Source organism: Notolabrus celidotus, chromosome 16, assembly GCF_009762535.1.
Source record: "Notolabrus celidotus isolate fNotCel1 chromosome 16, fNotCel1.pri, whole genome shotgun sequence".
NCBI classification, from domain to species: Eukaryota; Metazoa; Chordata; class Actinopteri; order Labriformes; family Labridae; genus Notolabrus; species Notolabrus celidotus.
The window spans coordinates 24,662,410-24,690,161 of NC_048287.1; the positions used below are offsets into that span (position 1 = coordinate 24,662,410).

A 27,752-nucleotide genomic window follows, 5' to 3' on the forward strand; every position below is an offset into this window, starting at 1 on the left:
AATAAATAAGTAATGCGGATTGGAACTGCGAGTGGTTCGAATGCCAGATTGTGCCAAACCACAGCAGCAGTAGGTCAGTAATTAATGAAATCAAAGAGCCGCTCTAATGAGAGACAAAGAGCACTTCCCTTACTGATGACTTCCCCGGAGGTAAACAGGAACCCAGTGGGACAGAATGCTAAAACAGGAAAGTGATGCTGATAGTTTGGTGTGAATTATTTCTATATGCGCACACACACCTTGTAAACAGTAAACATTCAGTCAAAGACCTGACCACGCTAGAAATTATCCTATTTCGTTTCTCCACAAACAGCTGTTTATGTGCTTATCACAGGGCGGATAATACAACCAAATTAATCTGCTAATTCCTCATTTTTGAACAGGCCAGTTCGACTGTTTATGTAAATAGAGACTGGTTGTACAGCGCAGGCTGCCTGGCTGACTGGAGGATTTAATTATCGGGGCTAATTACTTGTTTTCCTCTAACTGTTAACCACGGGGCCGCCACTACACTTCTGTGAGCGCGAACGCCCGAGGCAACCGCCGAGTAGCTGTCGGCTTGGGAAGGAGCGGCTGGTGGGAAAACTGTACAGGAAACAAGGATGTCTTTTCTCAGCTTGCAGTTATCAGTTTTCAGGTGTCAAGGCAGGGGTTTGTGACATTTCGCAGAGAGAGAGATCGTCACGTGTAACTCGCTCCGACTAAACTGTGTGTCTGCAGAATCTGCTGGCATCCAGTCACAGACACATTTTGTTTGTTCTGGCCAAGTTGTCCTGGACACACGGAATGTGACTGCTGCATCCCCAGTCTGAATCCAGCTGGGCCTCTTTTTGATGCACTGCACTATATGTTGTCATGCCCTCTCTTTCCCTTCCATGTCTCAAATGAATGCAGACTCTGGATAAGCCTATTGGCAAGACTAAGTTCCCCAATTTAGCATTTATTTGCAGTGTGAGCATATGATAAATGATGAACCCACTTCAGTGCAGTACTGAGAAGATAAAAGGACATTTGTAGCATCTATTAATGTGATCAGTGGGTCTAATTTTTCCTTTAAAAGGCATATTTTACACCATTATAGACTCCACCAGTGAATGTTCATGGCAGAAGTTTCTTTTTGTAGTTGTTAACAAGCCATTTCTAGACCATTATTAAATTAGTGCTTACAATAATAGTCCATTACAGCTCAAAACCATTAATTACATGTTAATAAACTACTCATAAACGGTTATTACAGGCTACATTTTACCTTCAAAATTCTGGACGCGCAATGAAATAGGATAAGGGTCACAACAAAACAAACAATAAGTTAGATTTGAGATTGAAGATATAATATTACACTATCAAAGTCTTAAGACAAAAGTATTAATTTACGCTGATAAAATTGTACATTACAGCTTTGTAAATGTACAGTTTTTTCCCGCTCTTATACTCTGAGGCAATAAAATAATAAAACAAATATAAAAATGGTCCACAACTAATTTAAATACTACCTAACAGTAAGATCCTAACATCCAGGAACTTAACCAGTCAAGGGACGGGAATCACAAATCAACCAAATTCACTTTCCTGTAAGATATGCGACATACAGAGCGGCAAAGTAAGCCCATCTGGGATGTCATTTTTCAGGTAATAATTTTTCCATTTGTCCACATAACCAAACAGCAAAATAGACTCTCAACAGTCAATGAAGAACCACAAACAGTAGTTAGTTAGTAGTACTAGTTAGTCTTCCTTATATTTTAGGTCTGCAACAAGTGAAAAACACAGCTGGAGATTCAAATACACACACACACACATCCAAACAGCACAGTTCCGCCCGCCTGTTCTGCTGGTTCTTGGTGATCCCCTCCCACCTCTGTTAGTACCTCCGATGCCAGCACAGCACTGGGACAACTTGCCGCCCTCCCACATCTCTGTGACATTCATATTGAAGGTGAGACGTTATATCAGGGGTGTAAATATCACGCCTTCAACAGGCAATATAAAACAGGCTATGGTTTAAAGGCCTTTTATTTCAAAAGGGAAAACAAAGACAAAAGACAAAAACATGTTCCTTCCATTCAGAAGTTCAAAATGAGTTATTTTTGGCATAAACAATATCTCAAAAGTAGTTATTGAGACAATGCATGCAATTTTCAAAACAACATTGAAGTTCAATGCGGAAAAAAGAAGGTAAAATAGTTGCTCGCACGTCAGTCTGGGTTTTAGGTCGTTAGTTAGTTGTTGTTTTTTTGGCTTGTTGTGAAATAGACTAAATTAATGCTGATGTCTCATTATGGCTCAAAAGAGCAAACAAGACCATTAGCAATAAGAGTGGCAACTGCTTTTATAGTTCATTTGAATGCCTTACATGACTGACGGGGGGGAAGGTGTCATGCTAAGTGGTCAACTGTATACTGTCGATACTGCTTTTTTTTTAATTGGTCCGAGACAGATTCTTGATAAGCAACACATTTGACTGATAGGTTTTGGCAAGCGAAGACTGTTTTGTCCACAGGGGGCACCAAAATCGACACAAACCAAAAGTTCCTCACAGGAACTTTAAGTGAAATGTCATCTATGGGTGGCCGTATGTCGTGTGGCTTGCAGGGATGGTAGAATGTGAGCCTATACTCCCTGATCTATTGAGTTTGTAACATGGTAGTGGTGTGAGATCACTAAGAGATCGCTCCAACTTCCTGTCAAGGTAAAATTTGAAGCACACTTCTGGATCTTAAATATGAGTGTTTCCTTCTTTTTCTTGTTGGTACAGATTACTGCGCTGGTTAATAGTAATATAAGGAAGTAAGGGCCAGATTTATTGAAAGTTTTAAAAGTTGAGAAAAAACAGAAAGAAGAAATATGCAGACAGAAAATCCCAGAATATTGGAGGTAGTTTATACTAATTTGGATATGACACAGTTGTACAATACACTTACTTCTTCCCCAGTGTGTGTCCATCATGACTGCCTGGAAAATCTTCCAACTCACACACAAATCACACACTCTGATAACTAGGGGACATCTGTCCGCCTTTCCATGTATGTACATGTGTGTTCATTTACAAATGCGAGGACGTGTGTGGTTATCAAGCCAGTATCCTCAGGACAGACATGAAGTGAGCGAGAGAAGCAACATGTTGAGTGATAAAAACTGCAGATGGGATTCTAGGTAATTATAGTCCATCAACATGACGGCTCAGCTCTTGCTAATCGTTACCATTAATACACACACATACACACATGCACATCCTGCCTCAAAAATAGTGTTTTCATAATTAGCCCTGACTAATAGGGCGCAGATTTGGGGCTGCTGAAAACACACAGTAGTTATAAATTCAAAGAGAGCAGATGGGTGTTTTCCAAATTTCTGTCATCGCCAGTTAGAGATCATTAAATCTTTTCAGTGTTAGTGAGGATTGAAATTTATTGAACATTTTCTTACACAAGACTTTATCACAGCTACATTTTTATAGTATTTTACCGCCCATTAACCTGCGTATTTCTCATAAAAATCAAGATGTAGTGAATGTCTCTTCCCCCTCGGTGGGTGAGTAGTGTGTGAAATAAAAAAAGGAGCATGAAGGCTTCTTTCTGCACCACTACATATTAATCACACACACTTTTCCTCACCATAAATTACCCCACACAGGACACAAACTCATCTAGCTTCAAGCCCTAAAGTTGACCTACAGTTCCCTAAGGGTTAAAGGGCAGAGGTCATACATCCTGACCCCTTTAAGTCCTCCCTGACATCTTGTATCAAACAATCACAACACCCAGCGCAGAGCTCAAAGGTCAAATCCCCAGAGGTCTCGGCCTATCGAGTGAGAAGCGGCGTTAAACCGTTCGGGCCGTACAGGAACCAATCACATCACCTGTAGTGAATATTGAATAAATGTATGCACACCTCGTTTTACATGCAGAACGCCTTCAGGCCTTTTGTAGCTCATGTGCAAATCATGGATGATGGATTGACTGAGGCATTTGATCATGAGGTGCTTTTAGCACCGTACGCAGGCGGCTGTCGGGGGGTAAGGAGGGGGGGGGGGGGGGGGGGGGGGTCTCAGTCTGTCGTTTCTGTTCAATAAATTAAACACAAACAGACGAGAAAAACACCCAGGAAGCATAGAGGTCAACATTGATCTGTAGTGGCAATATTACAAACAAGAATGAACCATGAGTACTTTGTCCTTTCTGTCCTTTGTGACTATTTCATTTTTGTTTTTTGTATGTTTAGAGTTTTAACAATACGAATCCAAATAAAAAGAAAAGCTCCTATACAGCCTGAGGTAATTTAATTATATAATTAATGATGCAGATTTTTTAATTAGGCACATAAAGAAGAAAAAAAGAAATATTCTGAGCCTTGCGGAGGTTAATACCTTACCATATTCTACCTGAAAGTATACATACATGTATTTCATCATACTAAATAAGCGCCCCAAAAAGTGGTTTGTTGTTCTCATAAAAAATATCCTAGACTATTTTTGATATTACTGCTTCAACTAAAGACTACAGTTTTTTTTTACAGCAGCTAGAAAGATCTGATGTTAGGCTACTTGTAATTTAGAGATAAACATCAACAGTGCACTGTTAGCACAGAGAGTATCATTAGTTAGTATTAGCAAAAAGACAGCAATCATAGCATTCTTAAACATGTTAATATAAATGTTAAAAACAGGGTTTCTTCGGCTCTTTGATGGAGAGTGATGTAGAAGGGGCTGAGAGCTGACGCTAATGTAAACTTAGCTAGTTTCTAGGAGCTTGACTTTAGGTTGAGATTGTTTAGGTTACCATGCTAGGCCACACAATAGCATCAAATATGCATCCTGGGTTAGAAGGACAAAGCTGTTATATATAATAATGTTTTGATTTGTATCATTTTTACTGCACTGATATCAAAAGCTTACTGCCAAAACTCAAGAGTTGAAATCAGCTCTGGGGAGGAAAAACTGGAATCCGAACATCTCTAGTGTATCTTTAAACAAATTGCCATATAACAACCTGTGGGAGCAGAATGTTGGCACTATTTTCTGCATACTCCTGCACACATCATTTACTGCACACTCATATCAGAGTTTGCATTCACTATTGGGTGAAACTTCCGAGTGTGCCGCACCGCAGGGAGCCGTTAGTTGTGCGAAGGAGGTCCTTCATGGGCCACAGACAGCTTATGGCCATGTTATGGACGGCTAGAGCGGAAAGAATGGATGGAGGGAGGATTCATCAAAGGGAGGGACAGAGAGATGGGTGGAGAAGTAGAGGGATGAGATGACAGATGATGGGGGCAGAGCAGGGTCGTGGTTCCATGACTGCTGGAGCCCTTCAGAGGTGAGTGGTGTGGCTCGTGGCATCACTAATGAAATCTGTGCATTCAGAATGAGAAATGGGTGAGGTGGGATGAGAGGTTGAGAGGTTGGTTGGAGAGAGGGATGGAAGAGGGAGAAAGCAGTGTGTGTGTGTGTGAAAAAATGAAAAGATGGAGAAGGGAATTGCAGAGAATGAGTGACAGGTGTTAAAAAAAGAAAACAGAAGACAAAAATAAAAAGAGAAGCAGCCTCATCTCCATACAATGTGATAGCAGGCAGATTTGAATTTAGGGCCCGTCTCTCATGGAGCCCCTATAAATAGGGACGAGAAGCAAACACCAGGCAATTTCGCTGCAACACCAAACACAATACCTGATTGAGGGCAAATTAAAATGCAAATGCAACACTTCCATTTTTCCAGATTTCACCCGCGAGATAAGCGAAGGACCTCTGTTTCTTTCATAAAGTGTGGGGGTGTGCATCAGAGTGCGTGTTTGTGTGTTTATGCTCAAGTGTGTAGATTTGTTTGTTTGTCAAGTTTGAAATGAGAGGAGACAGGAGGGAGACTGGAGGTGAGGTTGTATAAACAGATTAGATTCAGTATTGTCCTCTCCGAGCTGCATTTCAATCGTCATCCTGGCTGCCTTTCCTTCTGCCCTTGTCTGGTAGTGATTTTTACAGACCTTCATCAGGTTTCAACTCTATGAAAATTAAGACAGAGGACTCAACATATCTAGAACAGTATAAAGATAATGTATACAAATGGCTTGTCTAGCCCGGTTTCAAGTAGTGCAGTGCAATATATGAAATAGAAGTCTTTCAAACTTCATTAAAGACTCAATGATACAAATACTTAGACCAAAATAAAATCTCATCTTACACTAGTATGTTTTGGTTAATATTCTAGCCATTTTTATTTAGGACTATGATACTTAAGCTAATGCTATTTAGGTTTTAGCCACAACTCTTTTGTCACCAATTGTTTTTTGGGTCTCTAATGGCCCTTTTCCACTATACAATTCCAGACCTACTTGACTCGACTCGACTCTACTCGGTTTGTGTACCTTCTCCACCAGCCCGAGTACCGTCTCACGGTGGGCGGGGTCGTCATAACACAGCTGCGCAAAACTGCGTTCACGTCATTTTGAACGCTACACAAACACAACAATCATAAACAATGGAGGATTATGGAGGCAATGGTGAACTTGCTGCTCGGTCTGTGGCTTTTTTGTCGCAGGCCGAGTGAGAGAGGGAAGCAAAAGAAGAGCGAAAGAGTACTGATGCCGTTTTTTAAAAATGGCGGGTTTGATCCCTGTGTTGGGCGCGATTGGGCGTCGTGCTCATAACTCTTCGGTGACGACTTTCTCTGACCAATTAGGGATCGGCAGTCCGTCAACGTCACCTTTTAGTATCGGCTCAGTTCGCTTGGTACCAGAGCAGAGCAGGTACGGAAAACTGGTATCTGACACGAGGTACCACGCCCGTGGAAACGGAACACAAACTGAGTAGAGTCAAGTCGAGTAGAGTAGGGCTAAGACGGGCCGGTGAAAAAGGGCTCTACACCCTAACTTTTAGGCTAGCCAAGCCATATGTATTTAAAGGTTGTAATACTTTAAGCCAATGCAAGACACCAGATACTATTCACGCAGCTACATCACCAAAATATCATAATAAGTGGAGCCAAGCCTGGAGTCAACAGGTCAGAGGTTTTCAGAGGCCATTAACGACAATATGGATGAGGTGAAGGTTATCGTGAAGGGAAAAAAACAGTGATTTTTTAACTATCAGGGGATAACCTTTGTCTCTCAACTCCAGCTGTCTGCCGGTGCTGTGCCCTGAAAAAGTAGCCAATGGGAGCACAGAGCCGGACCGCAGTCCAGCTGGTACATTATGCACATGCAACCAGTGGAAGTGCCGGGAAGGATTAATTTCTGCAACCTACATCAAAAGGCCGATCCCCAAGAGGACATTCAGAAGCATTACAAACCCATTTTACAAACTAGAACGTCAGCAAAAAAAACAGCTTATCTGGACACAAAGTGTTTAATTGTCGACAGATTCTTGTTAAGAGCGTTAATTGTTACAAAGCCACAGCTTCACCATATGAATTCAAACTGATCCAAGTCACGGGTCAGAAACATATTCAACCGCTGTGGTCACATGGTCTCAGTGAGCAGAAGGTTTGCTGTACAAGCCAAGCGAAGGGCAAATGTCACCCACAAAGTGCTGCCCAGTGATCAGCGGTCACACTGTTTGAATCATGGCAGACTCACAAGTCATTCCACAAACCAGGCGGATACAGTGAGGGTTGTTAATGCGCAAGAGGGATACTCAGGAGTGAAAGGGGGAGAAGGCAAACACACCATGACAGGCAGAAAAAGAAAGAAGAAAAGAGAGTAACTAAGCCAAACACTGTCTCCTTTAAGTCACCCTTTGAGTAAATGAGCTGAATATTTCATCAGAGCCCATCCTCAAGGGCTGGTCATCTAAAGCCTGCCCTCACACCGTATATGTGTGTGCCTGTGTGAAACAAGAGTGACTGTTGAGGCTTCAAGTTTGCATCTGTAGGCCTGTCACGTGTGGATGGTAAATGAAGATGTGGGACTTTTTTTGGGGGGGGGGGGGGGGGGCTCTGTAAACACACATCTTCACAGATTTCAGGAAAGAAAGGAGAAAAAAAACAAGGACTTTGTCAGCTCACAAGGACATGGTAATATATTCATTAATAAAATTGACTCTGTGCTGTTGGGTGTTTTTCTGAGCTCTTGGCTACCTTTCAGTCCCAGAGCAGGCTTGGTGAGAAACAAAGGGAATGACAAGGCAAAACAAAATGAAATGAAAAAAGGGACAGATGAGGACAAAGAAGGAAAAATATTTGTGAAAACAAAGGAGTTTAAACAAGATAGAAAATGTGTTCTCATGCTAAACTAAGCCGGACACATAAATGTTGCAATGTGATTGACTATTTTGATTGCATGTGTTAGTACTGTAGCAAAAACTACACGAAAACTAGAAAGAGATACCAAAAAAGATGTCTTTTGTATAAAAAAAAATGGAAGTCATTGAGGCTGTGATCACACTAAATGGTTTCGAAGGCCTACAGTGACTCATCAAATTTAATTAATGCACTTGTTACAAGTTCTGGGGCCACTCTTGATCACTTTGAAGTCTTCAGAGTGAGAAGTTTCTGCCAGTGGCCAACTAACATTTTTTTTTTTTATCCATTGGGAACTTTCCAGATTTTCATACTTAAATCAACACTTTTTTTCTCTGCATCTACTTTCATCAAAACTGATCCTAGAAGAAAAGCACTCTTAGTCATCTTGGCTGTATAATTGGCGGCTGGTTCATTAATTGACTCAAATCTTGTGTGGTGCCATCTGAGCCAGGCGTCTGCGTGGTGCTGCCGCTCTGCGTCATCGACAAAATCCCTCAGAGCTCACGAGGACACACAGAAACACAAGTGCACACACTGAAATAACTCGACAAACTGAATGCATGGGGGGTTGGCGGTCGCTGGAAAAAGCCCAATGTTGCTTTTGGCTTTAGTGTAAAAGTTGATTACTGGAGCTTAAGACTGTGTGCTGGGGACAAATTCTTCAACACTGAAAACAATTACATTCCACAAACTGGTGACCAATTTACATTCACATGTAAATCTGCCCAATCCATGCCAATGAATAGGCTTCATTGAGTGCTTTAGTGGCATTTAGTGATTTAGTAGCATGGTCCTTCAAATGACCTTCCAGCAAAAGTCCATTACTTTATCGCTCTCCAATAGTACCACACATACACACTCAAGACTTCAGAGAGGCAGGTAATTTGCCATTAACTCAAGCCACTCAATCCCTGAAACACTGCCAAGTTCAATTGTGTGAGATGGAGTAAGAGAACCCGAAAGAGAACGACAGAAAGAGGGAGGTAGAGACAGATGGAATGAGCAATTGAGAGAGCGAGAGAGTGAGTGGGGAAAAATAGTGAAGAGGGAGGCAGGCACTTTTATTCTGCCTCTTCCTGTGCAAAATCATTCCTTCCCATCTGCCCTGGAGAGAGTATCCCAGTCACCTCAGCTCCATACCAGTCGGACCATCTGACCACTCCAGCAGGCCTCACCATGGAGAAATATGCACATAGAGATGACTCGCTTGCACAGACATTAATTAACGCACATATAAATCCCCCCTCTGAAAAGAGGAGAAAGAGAAAAACGCCACGCAGAAGAACAGCAAATAACTTCACAGAGCAAACAACACAAAATGGCTATCTTGTGATATGCTCGTATGTAAATTAGAGCACAATAAATGGATATTACAAACTGGACAACAACAACGCAAACAAGAAAACTGCACGATAGCAAATGCTTGCATTACCAACGCCCTCAAAATAACCCTCAGTAACCTTGTTTCAATTAGTTAATCCATTGGAGGTGTTCCAGACAAACCCACAGCCACACAAACACACACAAACAGTTAAGACACACTAACCACACAAACATATCATATGTTAGGGCAAACCAATTACAGCAGATACACCAATTTTTGCTTAGAAATAAAAAAAACACTCATACCGCCAACACACTCCTCACACACAACACCAACACGCTCAGTGATCCTCAGCACAGCTGTAATAACCATAGCTAGCATTTAGCTTCAGGCTCAACCAAGAGGAGATACTGAAAAACCATGTAATAACTTCAGAGCTTAAGCTGCAGAGAAGAAGAAATTCCTTTTTTATATAAAAATATTACTTTCCCCCATTAATGCATCAATGCATGTCCTATTTACACTACAAATAGATAATGTTGAACAGGCTTGTGATATGAGTATGTTTACCTGTGAGGTACTGCACAAATTTACCAAGTCATTAAGAAATGTGTTTTAGTAGTTACACATCAATTGCATGATATTAATGCTAGCTGCATGCTGAAATCACAGGTTAGAATGTTGTTGGCTCCTCATGTAGTCAAAAGTAGAAATATAGATACAACAATATGTAGAATCTAAAAAATTGAAATAAACTGGCATATAACCACCCGACTGTAGCAATACGTAACCAGCACAGGCATGTATAAGTTAACCTTCAAGGAGAACCAAAGTTTGGGGGAGCTAGCTATACGAGTACACCTTCTTTGCAAAAATTGCTCACAAAAGACACATTTTGCTTTGAAAGGTTGCCAAAAAGTCAATTGCAACTTGAAAACTATAACACATTATGCTGGTGTAATTTTGCTGAGTAATGCTTTAACTTAAGAAGAAGGCGCAGAGCCTTCATTTTTAATACCAGCTCAATGACTTGACAGTCTATTCAGCCTGTTCTACTTCATAATATATACTTTGCAGTGTGACTGCAGTGTTTTCTGTTGGACTTGGAAACCATTAACAGTAAGTCAAGAGTTCAGAAGGAAGGCTTTTCTATCCAAGAATCACAAACTAAATCTGTGAATGCCCCAGTTTGGCAGGGTGATTTAGGGTGCTAGGGTTGCCAGAATGTGGATTAGTCTTCCAGCTGAGGCACACAAATTTTACTTGTAACAGTTGGTGATGATTTTTCATTATCCTTTTTTTACTTTTTGTTTGGCTCGTGTAGTGCTCTTTTGATGACTGTTGGTGTTTCAACTTGATTTGAATATTTTCTTAGCAAATAAAGCCCCTGCAGTTTCACTGTAGTTCTGGGTCTGACATCTGCGGTAGACAACGAGTAATATTTGCTGCCTTTACTGAATCTGTATACTGCCTTAGGACAAATGTTTTCCTCCTTTGGTATGCTGAAGAGAATGATTGATGCTTTGGGGCATGATTATGCATGGAGTAGGTTCAGAGTGACAGGATGAGAGTTCACAGAGATTGCACTGTACTAACCTATTGTAGAGACAGACAGAAAGAAATGCCTCTGGTGCTCAAACTGCCTTGTTGACAGACAATCACATGGCTGCTCTCTGAGGTGACTGATTAATAAAATGCCATGCTCTTTGATTGGCTGGCTAGCTGACAGGCAGGAAGACAAAATGGCAATGGGCATCTGGCTGACTTGATACCAGTTGAAGAGTTTTCTGATTGACTGCTTTCTGCCTGATTAAATGGCTCCCTGGTTAGCTGTCTTAGTGGTCGTTTGGTTGCCAGATTACCTGACTAAATGGTGGGTTGCCCAGCCATCTGGGTGACTGACTAACTGATTGGCTGGCTTGTGTACTGATTGGCTGGCAAACTAATTGATTTTTTCATTTACATACATAGCAGAGAGGAAGCGGAGGAACAACGGGAGCACACTCCACCCAACCATCCTGCACTGATGACACTCTGATTGCAATCACAGCCCGGCACACAAAGGAACATAAAAACATGCACTTTCACATGGTAAAGGATGTGCTTATGGTCTGTAAAGAGACATGCATAACTAGTGTAGAATGCAAACACATGAAGCTGACAAAAACATTCCATCAACAGTCATACATTTACTTAAACATTAGAACATTTCCTCTAGGCAATATTCTAATGTGCAATATTTCAATGACATTTAAAAGACATTTAAAACTCAACACTTTGGGGACTCTCTGAGAGGAACCGCCAACCGGGAGCTCACCAGAGACGAACCATCTGTGATGTTGGCCTGGTGGTGTTTTGTATAGGCACACACAGGAACAAACACAGTGATGATGTAGAACGCCACGGTTGGGTAAACGTGTTTGTTACATGTCCCTTTTATGGCCATAACAGAGCTATAAAGGAGACGATCGAATTAAGACCACACCCATTGTCTGTGTTTGGGTCCATGTATTTAAAGCGTGTGAGAGGAACATTTGGTTTGTGTTGATTTGGCCTCTTGTGGTGCATCATATCTCTTTGCTGATGTTGTCTGTACATGCCTAAATCTAATCATATCTATAACTCAACACAATCTATGTTGTGAAAAATGCAAACAAATGCTGTTTCTGCATTGTGTGGTTCATTGCTTTGTTTGACAGTTGCCCAGCGTCAGCAATTTCAGACATGAATATGACCAAACAAATAATACAATCTGTCAGTTATGGTGTTGTATGCTTTTGTACATCATGCAGAGGAATTGCTGTTCATTTTAGTCCATGTCTAGGGATGTTCCAAAGCAACTAACTGAGCGGAAATGTAAATTCTGTCTAGCTAACTAGTCTAAAAGGTAAGAAAACACTCAGAGAAGAGTCAAAATTGAGTACAATTTATTTAATAACGCTTAACACAGGATCACAGAGACAGCTGATAAACAATATCTGATTGGTTTCCTGAGTAGGACTAAGATTAGCAGAGCTAACACCACCAGCCTTCTATAGATCAAAATACAGCCAAATTGCATCAAACTACAAGATTCCATCTGTTATCTGTGCTTGTTTGGGTTAAGATAGTAGAGCATCTTTACATAATGTCAGTGGCTATTGACCAGACCTACAACCCGGGCTAGTGGCTAGCTTAAATGCGACTTTTGACCTGCATTTCAAGTGCATTTCAAGAGCTAGGAAAATTGTATTTGCTCATTCTACCAAGGCTGGTTGTGGATTACAAAGTTCAACATGATCTTGAAGTGTAACCACTCTGAAGTAGGAACTAGAAATGTCCTCCAACAGCATCCTAGGAACTACAAATGTCAGTATTTATAGTGCAAACAAAAAACAAGGAGGTGGTCATTTAACTGTTTTTGAAAGTATGGAAAGACATTCCCTCGATCAAAAAAGCACCCATTGATAAGTTTGTGGCTATGGTTTTACTGTAAAGATGCCTAAAAAAATGTAAGTTCAAGGCACATTGTGGTGCACTACTGAGCAAAACGTCTTCTTTTTCTCTGAGCTCAGATGCCCATGCCCTTCAAAATGTACTATAAGGATTGAGATGCACTCAACCTCATCCTTTATACGCTGCGAATGTGTCGAGAAACAATAACTGTAAACATAACTTTTGTTTTCAAGAAATATTCAGAGTGCCAGTACTGATATTGAACTTGCTTTGGAGTATCGATCTGCTCTTCAGATTTTTGCAACCTGATCTCAAAATGATCTCTTTTCTCTTACTCAGTGTTTTCCCCCCTTCTCTTTTCCTCTTGACTGCCCTCACTTCCCCTTTTCCTTTCTTCTTCACAACTACAGAAAGCTGAGCAGAATAAGTCTTGTCTGTTCCCACCCCACCACTTAGCCTTTTACAGCCTGTTCAGCTATCACTGGCACCTCTGATAAACCGAGCAGATCAGGTCCCATGCTGCTACGTTAACCTTTTTAGCCACTCGCCACTTACTTTACGTCCTCTGCCACCTACAAAGCTCTCTCACTCCCGCGTTCGTCTTCTGATAAACTGAGTAGAGCAGGTCCCATGCTGGCGTGTTAACCTGCCTCGCCCACTCACCCCCATTACATCTTTTGCCATCTACGCTGCTCACACTCACACTCTCTCGCCCTCGGCCCAGTCGCTTACACCCTTTCATTATGGATAGTCTTCACTGCGGGGGGGTTTAGCTTCAAAGACACCCTGCTTTCCTCGTCTGTGTCGGTGTGGAGAGGGTGCAGATGACGGGGTGCGATCAGGTGTACAGGAGGAGAAGACGGGGGGTTAGGAGAGAGGGGGCATCATAAAAGTGACTGAGCTGGAGCCGTGCGATTTATGTATTTATTCATCACAGAGGAAGCTGCGTATTAAAAGGTCGGGCAATTTTCCAGGTCACTGACCAAACCCACACGGTGAAAAGAGACGGGTCGGAGAGGACAAGCGAGGAGAGACAAAAGTGATAAAGAGAGATAGAGCAGCAGTGATGGCAACCTGGTAAAGGCGATTTTGGCAGTTGGACACACATCGGTGCGTTCACACCTTAAGTGTTTGTGTGCCAACTTTGCCTAAACCCCCCTCCCTTTAAGCGCACACATGCTGTTTGTTTGTGTGTCCGCGGTTGGTGTGTGCGTTCCCGTCTGTCTGCACGCTGGCTGTGGTTAATGAGTTTGAAAGGTCAAACGCCTCTCAGAAAGATTAATGGGGTTTCCCAGGCACGGGGGTAATGGTTTACGAGGCCCAGCCGGACACTTTTCCAACATGACGGTCATTACCACCGGTGAGCACGGACAGAAGGAGGGATCACAAGCAAAGACAAAGATGACAATAAACTGCTGGGCAAGGGGCACAGGGTAGAGAGCAGCGGCCTTCTGCCCACCTGATGCACATGTGTCAATCATTCCTTTGAGACAGATTGCAGCTGAATTCTATCGTTCACATGAGCAGCAGTGTGATAATGGATCGTAATAAATTCAGCTGCAACAGTCACATATCTACACTGCTACATGTAAAAGAGCCAGACCTCTCAAAAGCATATAAAATCCCTTCATTTATTTAAAGACCTTTACGAGCAGGTCAAATCAGTGTGTGTCCATCCTGTCTGCTCCGATCAAGGCCACTTTCATCTGATTTGGTGTAAAAATCTGCTGCAGGCTGCCCTCTGCGCACAGCTGACACTTCTCAAACTGTAGTGCTTTCAGGTACAGTTTGAGTTCAGAATAGAAAGACATGTTAACCAGGTAAGTGTCTGCAGCATTTTTGATGTTACACATTCAAATTATAACAAAGACCACATACAGATTTAGATTTACTTATAACATCGCTTATTAACTGTGATTCGACACATCCATGTCCCTTTCGCAAGTCTTAGAGGAGATCTCCCACATGGAAAAGCTGTGTTTTTTTGTGATTGAGTCTCTGGCTTTTTGCCTTTATCGGACAGGGCAGCTGAACAGGGGAGGAAAGAGAGTGGGGTAGACATGCTATAAGGTACAAGAGTCAAACCAGCAACCATTGAGCTGAGGGTTGTTTCCTCTGTATGTGAGGTGCCTGGTCTACTGAGTGAACTAAACTGGTGGTCCTGAAAATTGAGTATTTAAATTTTATGAGGCCCCAAATGGAGCTGCATAATATTTGAAAACATCCCTCAAGGGATGCGCCTTGACCAGGCGGCGACCTCCAGAGGGGCTTGGTAGTAATTCAAGTTTATTGATTCATGCATATTTGTGGTTTTCGGACCATTTGTAAAAATTAAAACCTAGATTTTCTCCTTAACTTCCTCTGCCACCCCATTGGGCTCTCATAGTTCACACCCAACCCCCTTGTCTATTTTCCACAGACACACCAAAAACAACATGGCAGCCAGCGTTAAAGGGTTTATTCCAGTTGTCTCAGTCATTTGGGACTGGTTTGGTTTTGCTGCATCAGACCTCAGTTTGCTGCAAAGTTTGTACAAAGGCTGCTGCAGCTGAAGGCAGCAGCACAATCAATTTCTTTCAACGTCTCAGGCTATATGCAGCGCTGACCTCAAGTGTTGATAATTGAAGCCAATACAGAAGTGCTAAAAACTGTAGCTCCTTGAGTGCCCACTTGAGGCTAAGAAGAAAACCCCATTAACACCCATATTAAATCATAGTTTTTACAGTACATTCCAATATGGCGGCCACCATTGTTGGGCCTCAAAACTCCACTTTGGGTGGTGGCAGTGAGACTACACGCATGCTTTACATAGTCTGACATTGAAAAACAAATGTAGTACCTCGAAAATATAAGCCTACGAGAGCACTATTGCACTCCTAAAGCTTGTTGCTACATTAACATCTGACATCAAGAGGGGTCAATGTATAGTAGCATACTAGCTACTACTTGCAATTACATCTGAATCTCCATCTGAAACTGTTCGGCATTTTAGAGTTACATTGGGGTAAAGCAAATGGAAATGGAATATAAATTAGTGAATTAAAATAAAATGTTCTCCCTGCGCCAAGGTAAAAAATTCAAATACGACAGTGTTTCACAAAAGTATTGCCAAATCTGGGAAGTTCTCTTAAACAAAGATGCTGTTCAGACTCAAGACTTGATTTTCCAATGTGCCCAGGTTTAAAGAATGCATCAGCCATACGTAGAGCAACCTGTGTCCCTTAATGCACCTGGATTTATTGACAGACTTTCCATCATTATGACTGCTGTGTTTAAAAGTGGCAAGAGCATGCAGTGCATGTGAGAGGAATTTCTTCACACTTCAAATGCACAAGCGTTACATAACACTGATTTGGAACATGCTAAAGCTAAACGCACAGAGATGTGTTAAACATTTATGAATAAGGGTAGTGAAAAGTGTGAGTGTAGAAGCATGATGTAGCATTCAGTCAGGTGCCAGAAGGGAAAGCTTTAAAGTGCAGAAGGATGTACAATTACAAACATGTTTAATGTAAGGTGAAGGATTTTTCACCTCCTCTCCAACACTCACTCAAAACGAACTTCTCCTAACATGTGTTATCAGGCCAGACATGGCAGAGTAGAATAAGCGGACATGAAAAGCACATTAAGAGGCAGCGTTCAAAGGCCGGCCAACTAGAGCCAGAGCCAGTGAGGCGGACACTGACACAGCAGAGAGGCTGATGGAGGAGGGATACACTGAGTTCAGCTGTAGAGGTGCGTGAGGTCTCCAAGTAATCCACGTGTGTCAGCTTGTGTGTGTGATAGCTAGAAAGAGAGCATACTGCTGGGAGCATAGGCACGAATAGATGCGGTTTCGCATGTGTCTTTGAAACATGTATTGCCAGTTGGGGTACATGGACACGTGAAAAGCTCTGCAGACTTCTGTTTGAACAATATGAGAAGTCACTCCTGTCTGCTCACATAACTCTTACATAACTAGATCCGGACACTAGTGGACAACATAGCCTCAGCTGCAGCCAATGTAGGAGGCACAGAACAAGCTGGATGACCTCTTGTCCTAATCAGCATATCTCCCAGAATGATGTAAGCAAAATGCAACAGAGGAATGAACAGAAATATGACTGTACTCCGAAGAGAATGACAGCGTCAGTGTCAACTTGTGCCCTGTGAGGACACAAGTTCATAGTTAGGTGAAAAAGTCCTCTTAGGAACGAGTGTAATTATGGTAAAGACGACCAGGTTATGTTTTTCAAGCAACAGAAAAAGTCTACATTGGGAGGAGGCTGGAGTGGATGGATCAGTTAACATTTATCATTAGCATAAAAAGTGAGCATATTACAGGATATGTCAGTTCACACTCACATGTCGTCAAAAACCATCAGCTTGAGTGTATAAACTATGGATGTAGTCTCTGTGACATCACCCAAGAAGCATTAAGGAGCCAAACGATGGGGGTCACCACATTGAAAATGCAGACTGTGCCTAGCTTTCAGTCAGTGTACCAACAGGCAAAGAGGTGGAGTTCAAGCTGGCCTTCAGCCTCCTGGGAAATAGCTATAACTTGCCTGCCTGTCAGGCATGTAAGCCACTCCCCTAATTATGTAAATGAATGCATCACTCTTGAGCCTTAATATATTCAAAACAGATAAGTGAAGAATCACACACTGTACAGTGTGTACAAATGAATAAATGAGCTATTCAGACAGGACAAGTTTTTGTAACAGTTAGTAAACGTGTAATTTTGATGTAAAAATTTGTCATTTTACATTTCTAATGAGGAGTTCAATGGTGCCTTTAGCTTTTGGAGACAGCCTCAAGTGGATATGAGAGAAATTACATTTCTGTAATGGTTTAATTTTCAAAATAAGTTGCTGCTTGGTTCAAAGTACAAAACTACCAAACCATGATTTATTTATTTTTTCTCCTCAGTCTTACCTCATAGTTTTGGTCCTTATGTTGTAAATATAACCAACAAGTGCTGCAAGTCTGAACGCCTTTACATGTACCAGATTTGTTTTAAAAACATAACTTTATGTTGATAATTTATTGGCATGAACCTGACTTGTTCATTCTAAAATTCTAACGAGACATTCCATATTCATGAGCTAGCTTGACTGCAATTTTTCAATGTACTAGGCAAGTCACTATTTTGAAGCTTAAGGAAACACAGAGCTGCATCTTTTGACAACATCAAAGTGAGAATTTGAACGACGGTAAGACTGCATCAATATTTGGGAGTCAAAAATGGATGCCATGAGATAATTGTTCTCTTAAAAGGAGCAAGGGTAACCACACACACAATGTGTAAGAGTGTGTTTGTCTTTCTCAACAATTCAGGACCTCTGGTCACCTCAATGTCGGTGCAGTGAGACCTCCTAAACCAGCCTGAATTGAGGCTGATGGTCTCTAAGCCAACATCTGAGAGGGAGGGCAACACATTTAACCTCTACCTCTACCACTACCTCTACACACACACACACACAGGTTAAAATTCCTTCCACAGCATTTACCTCACAAAAGGCCTCAAAGCTGATTCTTGATTTAGAAAGATTGCTGCATTATGAAGTCCACTTGAGACAGTCATTTAGTACTTGAAATTTGTAATGACTCATATAAATCATGGAAACAAAAAAGTAAGAAAATCTGTCTGAATTGAAAGAATTGTGAGGCCCAGTTTATTCAGCAGAGCCTTGATGTTTTTGTGGTTTTCAGGTGTGTTTATCATTTAGCTAGTCACTGATCAGCTCCACTTTGGGCAGCCATTAAAAGAAAAGAAAAGTTTTAAATCTAGCCAGCTTTCTAAAATCTGTATTCATGAGTCTGGTTTTCATACTTTAGTCAACATGAGTGGGTGCGTTCTCACCATCAGAAAACAAGGAAGTGAAATGAAATGCTGGGAGAGTGAGGGTGTTAGACTGACTGAGCCCCGCCGAGTTGTCAGCTCAATTCCCAGCATGCCCGCCCACATTGAGCCTCGCATTAATTCAGTTAGTGTTTACTCTCAATGCAAAACACCCTGAGCAAAAACTTCTGCCAAGAGCACCGCTCCAGCTCTGCACAAATACACACCAGTGACATTCATCAACTTTAGACACCTCAGGACCGCAACGCCTGCCAACAAAAACTCCTCTAATCCATTAGCATCCCAACAAAGGCAGCAAAGATGAATAATGTGTTTGAGGCATCCGGAGAGAAAAAATCAGGCAGGAATATGTCTCATCCACACCATGCTGCTGGTGTGGGTGGTGGGAGATGTTTTTAATTTTTTTATTTAGTTATTTTTATTAGACCTTTTTGCATATAACCTTTAAAGAACCTTTGGAGAACAGGCCCTTGAGATGTTTACATAAGGCCCTGGCATGAAAGCTGGGTGCATTTGCTAAAGCAACTCTGGCTCTGCTCTTCACAAACAGTATGCAATGTTAGATTATCTTTTTCCCTCTCTATTATATAAGAATAAACACACATTGATGCCTACTTTCAGCCAAACACTTGTTCTTTTACTCTGTGGTATTTGAAATGCAGCTCTGTTTCAAGGTGGTGAACTCAGTATCTTCTGTTCTGGACTATTGGATATAAAAAAATAGGCGTTTGCTTATTCTTTAAAGAAATGTGCTTTTTTTTTCACCTCTTTTAGAGCAGTTTTAGACTGAAAGACTGATCAAATCGAAATCAAAAGATTAATCTCAGACAAAAGAATCATTAGATAGAGACCTCACTTCATGGGTAAAATGTGTGATGTGTTCAAAATCTGATTCATTAATTCCAAAACTGCCATTCGTGATAATATCATAAACTGGAAATATATCTTTATAATCTACCAAAGTGTAAAACTTTTTAAATAATTAATTAGATTCATATCTTTTTCTTCGGTTCACTGTTTAATCCTAAAGTTTCTCTAAGCCCATGGTGTGATCTTGTAAAAAAAGAAAAAAAAAGGGAGAAAAAGGTAATTGTTTTTTCTACCCGGCTTTCTTTCTTATTACCAAACTGTGAATAAATACTTGATAATGATTGGTAGAAGCTCAATAACAATGGTGATTACTCTAAATTACAAATGTGATGCCAGGGCCAACCTGGTTACAAACAACACCAAATCAATTAATCTGCAAGAAGGAATTTTGGCTCATTTCACTTCAGCCTGTTGAAACTGTGGCAAAAATGTTACGTCTAAATTGAGACATCTGAGTGGAGTGTCTGGGTTTCCCTGCTGAGAATTCTTCCTCTGCGACCCGAACCCAGATAAGCGAAGGAAGATGGATGGATGGATGGATGGATGGATAAATTGGTAACTATTGTGGTAAAAACCCGACCATCTCTGAGAGGGAAACTGAGAGAGTGATGTAACATCTTGTCCTACAATCCAGGCACTGGCAGCAGAGTAGGTGAGTGCATCTCTAATGAGCCAATTCACCTCGTCTAACATAACATTCAGATGAAATGTTCACTTTCATGCAAGTTATGACAAATAGCAGGCTAATGTAAGAAATTGACTGTAAATTGAAATGTTTAATGTAACGTAAATTTGTCCGGCAAAGAGTCTGATAAGAATGCGTTGCCAGAGAAGAGTTACCAACCTTGGAATTAAAGGTCAACTTGTTTTTGTTTTCAGTTGGTAAACAGATAATGAGCAGGATAGTGTACACTGAACAGGTGGTTATGCACATTAGAATCCTGACAGGGTAAGGCACATTAACCCACATAACCACCCCTTCACCATACATCATCCCTTACCTGATGTGAAACACTTTTTGGGGATTTTTACCTTACTAATGATTCTACGTAAAAAAAAAATATTAATTTTGTTTAGTTGTTCCCAAAAGTGGATCTGGGGACCCCCTGGGTTACTTGAAGGGGACCCAGGAGGAGGACAGTAGTTCATTATCTTGAGTATGCATTTGGGGTCCTTGACATGAAAAGTTCAACAACTACCAGCATTGATGAATTAACTGACTGAACATTTCCTACTTTTACAAATTTAGTTAAATTTTCTCTTCAGCTGTTGTTTGTGATCTGAGCCTATAATCTCTGCCTCCTTTTCCATGCTGAAATAATTTGGCTGCTGCAACGATTTAATTATCAGCCGCACACAAATTAATAACGTTTCATCATATTTTCATTTGATTCTCCAGAAAAAAAACAAGATGCACCGAAATCAGCCAAACAGAGAACAGTCTGTTTGCTCTGATTTAACTCATCCTGAAGCTGCAGAATGTGAGGATGATGAGTGGGAGGTTAGAAAGTAATGCTTGTTTTCCATTTCTTTTATTCAAAGATGGATGCAAACAAATGTGCGCAGATGTACATATGCTGAGGAAATGTGCGCTGTTGCATTCGCATTCACAAAAACAACAGCTGAAGAAGATGTTTCCCGCATAGATTCATCACTACAATGATGCAGTCCGTCTGCAGTTCCTTCATCCATCACAGCTGCACAGAGCCCCTTCCTCACTGTCCAATATGGCTGAAACACCTGCTAAATCCCACACACACACACACACACACACAGACATACACCCGCACTGCTGATGGCTCATTCTTGCCGATCCAGCAGAACAGTGGCGATGTTGTAGCAGCATCCTTCTACCCTCAACAAAAGAAATCAGGTGACCCTATTGGTATCCAATAGACACGCACACTCACACAAAATCTATCCCCCAGTCTGAGTCAATGTGATCTAGTGGAGTGGGAGGTAAATAAGGATGTGGCTGAGCTGCTGCATTGACTTGTTATGGGAACCCCCTGGTCTGTTTGATTACATGTAACATACAGGAGCTGTGGAACAAAGCAGTGCTGGCAGCTTACAATTCCCTCTTCACCCGCTTGCCTTTTCCTCGCCTCCAATTTTCTTCCTGTCACTCCCTCATCCAACGTTCCCCTCGCTTTTTCACTCCCTGATTCCTCGCCCCTCGACCTCATGCACCCCCTCCTTTCTTATCCCTGCTTGTTATGCATCATTTTTTTGGATCCCTCTTGCCTCTCCTGAAAGTGACCCATCCTGTCGCTCCGCCAGCCGTCTGCACAAATCACTCTGACCTTTCCTCCTTGCAGGGTTTCGCCGTCATCTGATCCAGGTCCAAGGCCGTCCCCGACAGCCAAAGCCGGACCGGCACACGAGGCCCCGGCAGTGGAAGCAGAGCAGAATTAAGCCGGCATCAATCACACACAATTAGTCCCAATTGAAGCTTGTGAGGGTGGAGAGCTCCTCCACCGCAAGGCTGGCAGTCGCTGGTAAAACCCAATATTAGTCAATCAGATTGCCTAAAAGTGGTAATTATATCATTCAGTAATCAAGTGACATATGAGTAGAGATTAATAATGAATAGTTGATTTAATTATGCTGTGTTCAAGTCAGCAGTAAACAGGAGAAGCGAGGCTCTCCTTCCTCATATGTGCAAAACAAATGGTGCATAAGTTACGATGTAGAACTAGAAAAAGTACTGGTAGCAGTAAGGAAGCAAACTGTCTCTACCTCACCTTACACCAAAATCAACAACAATGAGAATGAGATTTCCTCATTGGAAACAAAAGAAAAAAGAAGCCAAATTCAGCTCAAAGAAACACTGCTGCAATGGACAAAAGACAATAAGCCAGCACTACTTGTAGCCGTAAAGACGCAGAGTGAACACAAGGCAGATTTTTAGAGGTACACTCATGCACATTTCATCTACAAACATTGGCTATTTGAAGCAGGATCCTCCTGTGCGGGGCGATTTAAGCCGAAAATGTGACTTGGCAGATTGAAAATGCCTCAGCTTGAGCCCAAAACTTCACTTTTTCCAAGGCCTTATAACTCCACTTTATGAACATACAGAGACAAAAAGAGGAGGGAAAACAGGAGAGAGACAAAAAGTCCCTGCTAAGCTCGGAAATCAGCCACGTACACACACACAATGTCAGTGTCTACACACACAAATACACGCACACACAGGGTCAACCAGGACGATGAGATGGAATTAAAGCTGCAGTGTTTGACGTCAAAGTTGGACACATGCTCGTCCACCAGTCTTCAACTTTTACCTCTTTCTTTGATGCTAAATACTCTCCCTGCACTCACTCTGAAATTTCATGTGCTTCAGCACGAGACTAAACTCCAAGTATTAGGAAACTGGCTTTTACTTGGGCTTCAGGAGACCGTGACTTTATGGATCTTTAACCTTTAAGATAAGGCAGATCTTGAGACTCCTTTTTTAGGCATTTTTGCTTTTATTAGGGAGGAGAGCTGAAGAGAGACTAAAAGTGTGGAGAGCAGAGAGTGAGGGGACGACATGCAGCAGAGGGTCATGGTCAGGAGTTGAACCAGCGAGCGCCTCAGCAAGGGAAATAGGCTCTTTATTTGAGGCATGTGCTTTCATCAAACTGTGGCCCAAAATACAAGACAGCACTTAAAAGACATTGCAGCACCAGGGCATGTCACACTATGCACCTTGCTTATGTGCACAACTGTTTGTTTCAGGAGAGCTAAAGAGAGACTAGAAGTGTGGAGAGTCGAGAGCTGGGGACGACATGCAGCTGAGGATCAAGGTCAGGAGTGGAACCAGCATGCGCCTCGACAAGGGATATAGGCTCTTTATTTGACGCATGTGCTTTAATCAAACTGGTGCCCCAAATATAAGACCGTTTTTGAATGGCACATTTATTTCACAGTAGAACTATAGTCAAGCGAGTATGGCTGGTGACTCATGGGAGCAGTCACTTTGTCAGCGTTTTCTAGAAAAAAAAACACTTTTAAGCCAAGTGTGGAGATTTGTGCAGATAGACGTGTATATAAATGTGACTCTCCCCAGCCTCACAGAGCATCATGGTAGGAAATGTCAGTTTGAAATTACACATGACATGAGGTGCTTTCTGAGGCGCAGCAGCGTAATAAGGCTGCAGGTAAAGAAAATCCACCCAAAAACCTGCCAACAACACAACGCAGTCAAGTGACCCCGGACGATTCTGACAAGACAAAGCATCACGCGGCCGCACAAAACAAACAGGATGATCCCGCAGGTTACGCCGAGACTCCCTCGCCCTCAATCACTTCCCTGCTCTCTCTCTATCAGCGCGCCTCTATTGTTCTGCGCCGTAGCTGGTGCCCTCGCTCAGCCTGCTGCAGAATGAATAGATGGATGCAGAGGGGAGGGAGGAGAGGGAGGAGAGGGAGGAAGTAAATGAGATCCCGATGAGATGCCAAGGTGTGTTAGCGGTGAGGCGTGGGGGAATGAGAAAAGCGGCCTGAAGGAAGGAGGAGGGAGGGGAGTGGTTAGATTGACTGCATGTGAGGTGTATGGGATAGTCGACGCCCCACTTTGCCCGCCACCCCCACCTCCACACCCCCTCCATCCTCTAAAGGCGTATTAGTGTTTGCTAAGTCAGCTCAGGCTGCTGGAGGTACTTCGAGAAGAGGAGGAAGAGGAGTATGACATATGGATGGTGGGAGGAACAAAAGAAAACTGGAAGATGAGGCAGAGAAAGAAAGAAGTACAACATAATGAATATTCTCTTGTAGATACAACAAAAGAAAACAGAACGAGGGGCAAAAAGACAAGCAGGGGGGTGAAGACTTGTCACCAAAAAGAGAGGGGATGGAACAAAGTAAAAGCTGTTGGCACATGAGGAGAAATTAAATAAAGAGATGTGTAAAACTGGGAAACTAAGCTGCTGAAAGCTTAAAATAAGTGCAAGACACATCTCATAAATTAGTGAGCAACAAGACACATAAATACTGTAATATAATCTAAAAGGAGGCTTTAACAGATGCTCCAAAACATCTCAAATAAAGGGAAGGCTTGAGCACACAATTCTTTTGTTTAAACACTCCTCTCATGGAGGAGTTTCACTTGCACAGGTAGACAAATGGCCTCACTTCTTTGCATGAAATCTTAGAGAAATTAAAAGAAGCAAAAATTCTCTCCAGTAGTTTTTTTTCTATCTCCCGAATCCTTGAGAACAGCGAGAAGAGTCTCTGCCAATAGCAGCCTTCAGGAGCACATTGCTTTCACAGCAATTAATCGCTGTCACAACATCAATTAAACAAAAGCTAGCTTCCAAATCCGGCTACCCAGCATTCCAGGGAACCAAATCAATCTGGCAATGAGTCTTAGCGTGTGTGTATGTGTGTGTGTGTCTGTGGGTGATGTATCCAAAACCGGAGAGGAAGTGTGCGGAAATAAAAGAGCGTGCGGTTGCTTTTGTGTGCGTGCACTTAAAAGGCCTTTAAGTACCAGGTCATGTCACACTATGCACCTTGCTTATATGCACAAGTGTGTGTGTTCCATGAGAGCTTGCATGCAAAAGCAACATGTACGTGTCAGAGGAGCGTGTGCATTTGATTATGAGTTGCATGTGTGAATAGGAGGGCATTAAATATGTGTCAATGATGTATGGATGTTGAGTGTGCAGTGTGCACGCATGCCGATTGTAAGTATAGGTTACTATATATGTGATCAGATGGTGGGAGGGTTTGTGCATGATCGTGTGTATGTGAATGTGTGTGTGTGTGTGCCTTTAAAGCCCCTCTTTGGAAATAGCCTGGAGGTCTGAAGCCATTATGCTCCTTCCACTTCACAATCTGGGAACTGATTAGGATCACTTTCCTGGCTTTACCGGAGCCAGCAGGTCAGAAACACACACGCCAGAAATGCACACACACATTCATACAGAAGTGTAGCTAAGTTTGAGATTGTGTAAGTTATATGGGTTCAATGTGTTTGTGCTTATTTGTGAGTACAGAGTAAACTGTTAGATCACAGAAAAATCTTCCCAGCCTTTTAGGCTGAGCCTTTTAGGGCTGAACCTGAAGGCAAATACGCAGGGGCAAAAAACCTAAATCATGACACCAATTGAGCGTCAAATCTTATTTAACTGCTAAATGACTCTCCTGACTTCTTGTTTCATGACACTTTTTAAAAATTGTAATACCAGAAAGGAAAAATGAACGGATCAAACAGCTTAAACCGGACAGTATCTCTACATGTCAGAGAACAACTGTGCTCAAAAAATAGAGGAGAGTTTTAAACGCTTAAGCAGGCATCATCTAAATGCACCCTGTCGTCCGCTCCACAGCATCAGAGTCCGCGACAGTATGTAAAAGACAAAGAAACCAGTTGCACAAAGATGCCGTGACAAAAGCTCAGCACACGATCTAAATGTTTGTGACAGCTGACCGGGGATTTCTCTCTCATAGCGGGAACCAAACTGACTTTTCCTCTCTGAATAAATCACAAAGTGGATACTGAGGCAGACAGTGGCTCCAATACTGAATATGTCATGCAGAAAATGTTGGAATAGGCAGTTTTTTTCTGTTTGACAAAATCCTTCAACATCTTTTCTACATAGATGATTTGGCTCACAATCTGTAGCCAAATGCTGGAGCGAAAGAGAGCTGTGTGTGATAAATTGTACGTTTCTTTGACAAGCTATTGTACTAAAGTGTCATGTCTGTTTCTTTTGATTTTTCTACTGATTGGGAGACAACAAATTGACAGTGTAAATGCTTCAGTTTGGTTCACATGTTCAGGTTATTTGGAGGGGAACGCTTTCAGTTTAATGAGCGCAAATGCGTAAATCTGCCACAAAGCTTCGAGGGACGCGTCAGGCTGAATGTTTGGTCTGCAAGTGCGGTTTGAGCGATTCAAAAGAGTGTTCCGACTTCTACACCATCAATGCCATCTCGTTATCAGAAAGACTGCACCTGCTTTCTCTCACAGGACAAGTGAAATGCCAAACTCTCTTCTCAGCGGACATCTGTCTGTCGATCAAGGCTTCCTCCTGCTGTGGAGACCAGTTTGGCTAAAAACCCGAGCCAAAGACTGAATAAAACAAACACGTTTCCACATACCTTCCTCGGCGTGACAGTCTTCTTCTATGTTCAGCAATAATATCCAAAGCACCGACACCAGCGTTTTACGGAGATCCATGTTTGTCTGGCCAGTTCCGCGAGGCTCTTGTCATCTCTCTCCAGCCTGCGCGCGACGCACCGCAGCAGAGACGCACTTCACTGTTTGAATGGAGCGGAAGCCGTCTGGGCAAATAGTGCGGGATCCAGGCAGCCACACGGTCTATTTGATATCTCGGGGGAGGGTTTAGCGGGAGAGATTGACACCGCGAGAGCGCAATGAAGTGGGATGTGGAGTGGAGGGTACGCGAGGGTCGACCTATCAAGAAGCTGCAACCTGAAATCTCAGCGCAGGTGTTTCTACTACAATAAACGGAGGCAGCCCCGCAGTATGGTGTGTGTCGACTGTTTTTTAAATAAGCGTAGGGGTCTGGATAATGTCTGTTAGAAACTTTAGTCAGTATTTGAATTATCAGTTTATATAATCATGTACTTAGTAATCCCATTATCTCAATTTAAAGAAGTAAGGGGCTGCAGGTTGTCCTCGCATTCAGTGAAGTGGTTTACAGTGAGGGACAATTTGTTGATTAGTCACCAAAAGATGACGCCATGAATACCAAAAGCCAAGAACCTTAATATAGATTAAATGTAACTAATTTAAGTCAAAAATATGTAAAGACTAAGACTTGAAAGCCTTCCATTAATTCACTTTAACATACCTGACTTTGAAAAATCACCGTGACAAAATAGAAGTTACAGGTTGCAATTCCTTAAGGGATCTAACCTGAAGAGAGATATATGTTAAATGTTCTTTTTTATTTTCATTCTTTTTATATGACCACAACCTTTTCACACTATAAAATATGAATGTGTCACATAATGTGTTTTAATCCCATGATGTCACCATCTATAACAGAGACAAGCCATTGTGCAAATAAGAGAAAAGAAAAACATTTTT

General features: G+C 42.0%; 1 protein-coding gene across 1 annotated transcript in view; it reads right to left on the reverse strand.

Moving 5' to 3' along the window:
* LOC117828239 (ephrin type-A receptor 7-like) overlaps positions 1–26,994 on the reverse strand; it is a 203,196-nt gene extending 176,202 nt beyond the window's left edge. The window contains exon 1 of the mRNA XM_034705270.1: positions 26,798–26,994. Within this exon, the coding sequence (XP_034561161.1) occupies positions 26,798–26,876 (79 nt within the window). The 5' untranslated portion in view covers positions 26,877–26,994. The remainder of the gene's footprint in view (positions 1–26,797) is intronic.
* Positions 26,995–27,752: the final 758 nt, after the last annotated feature.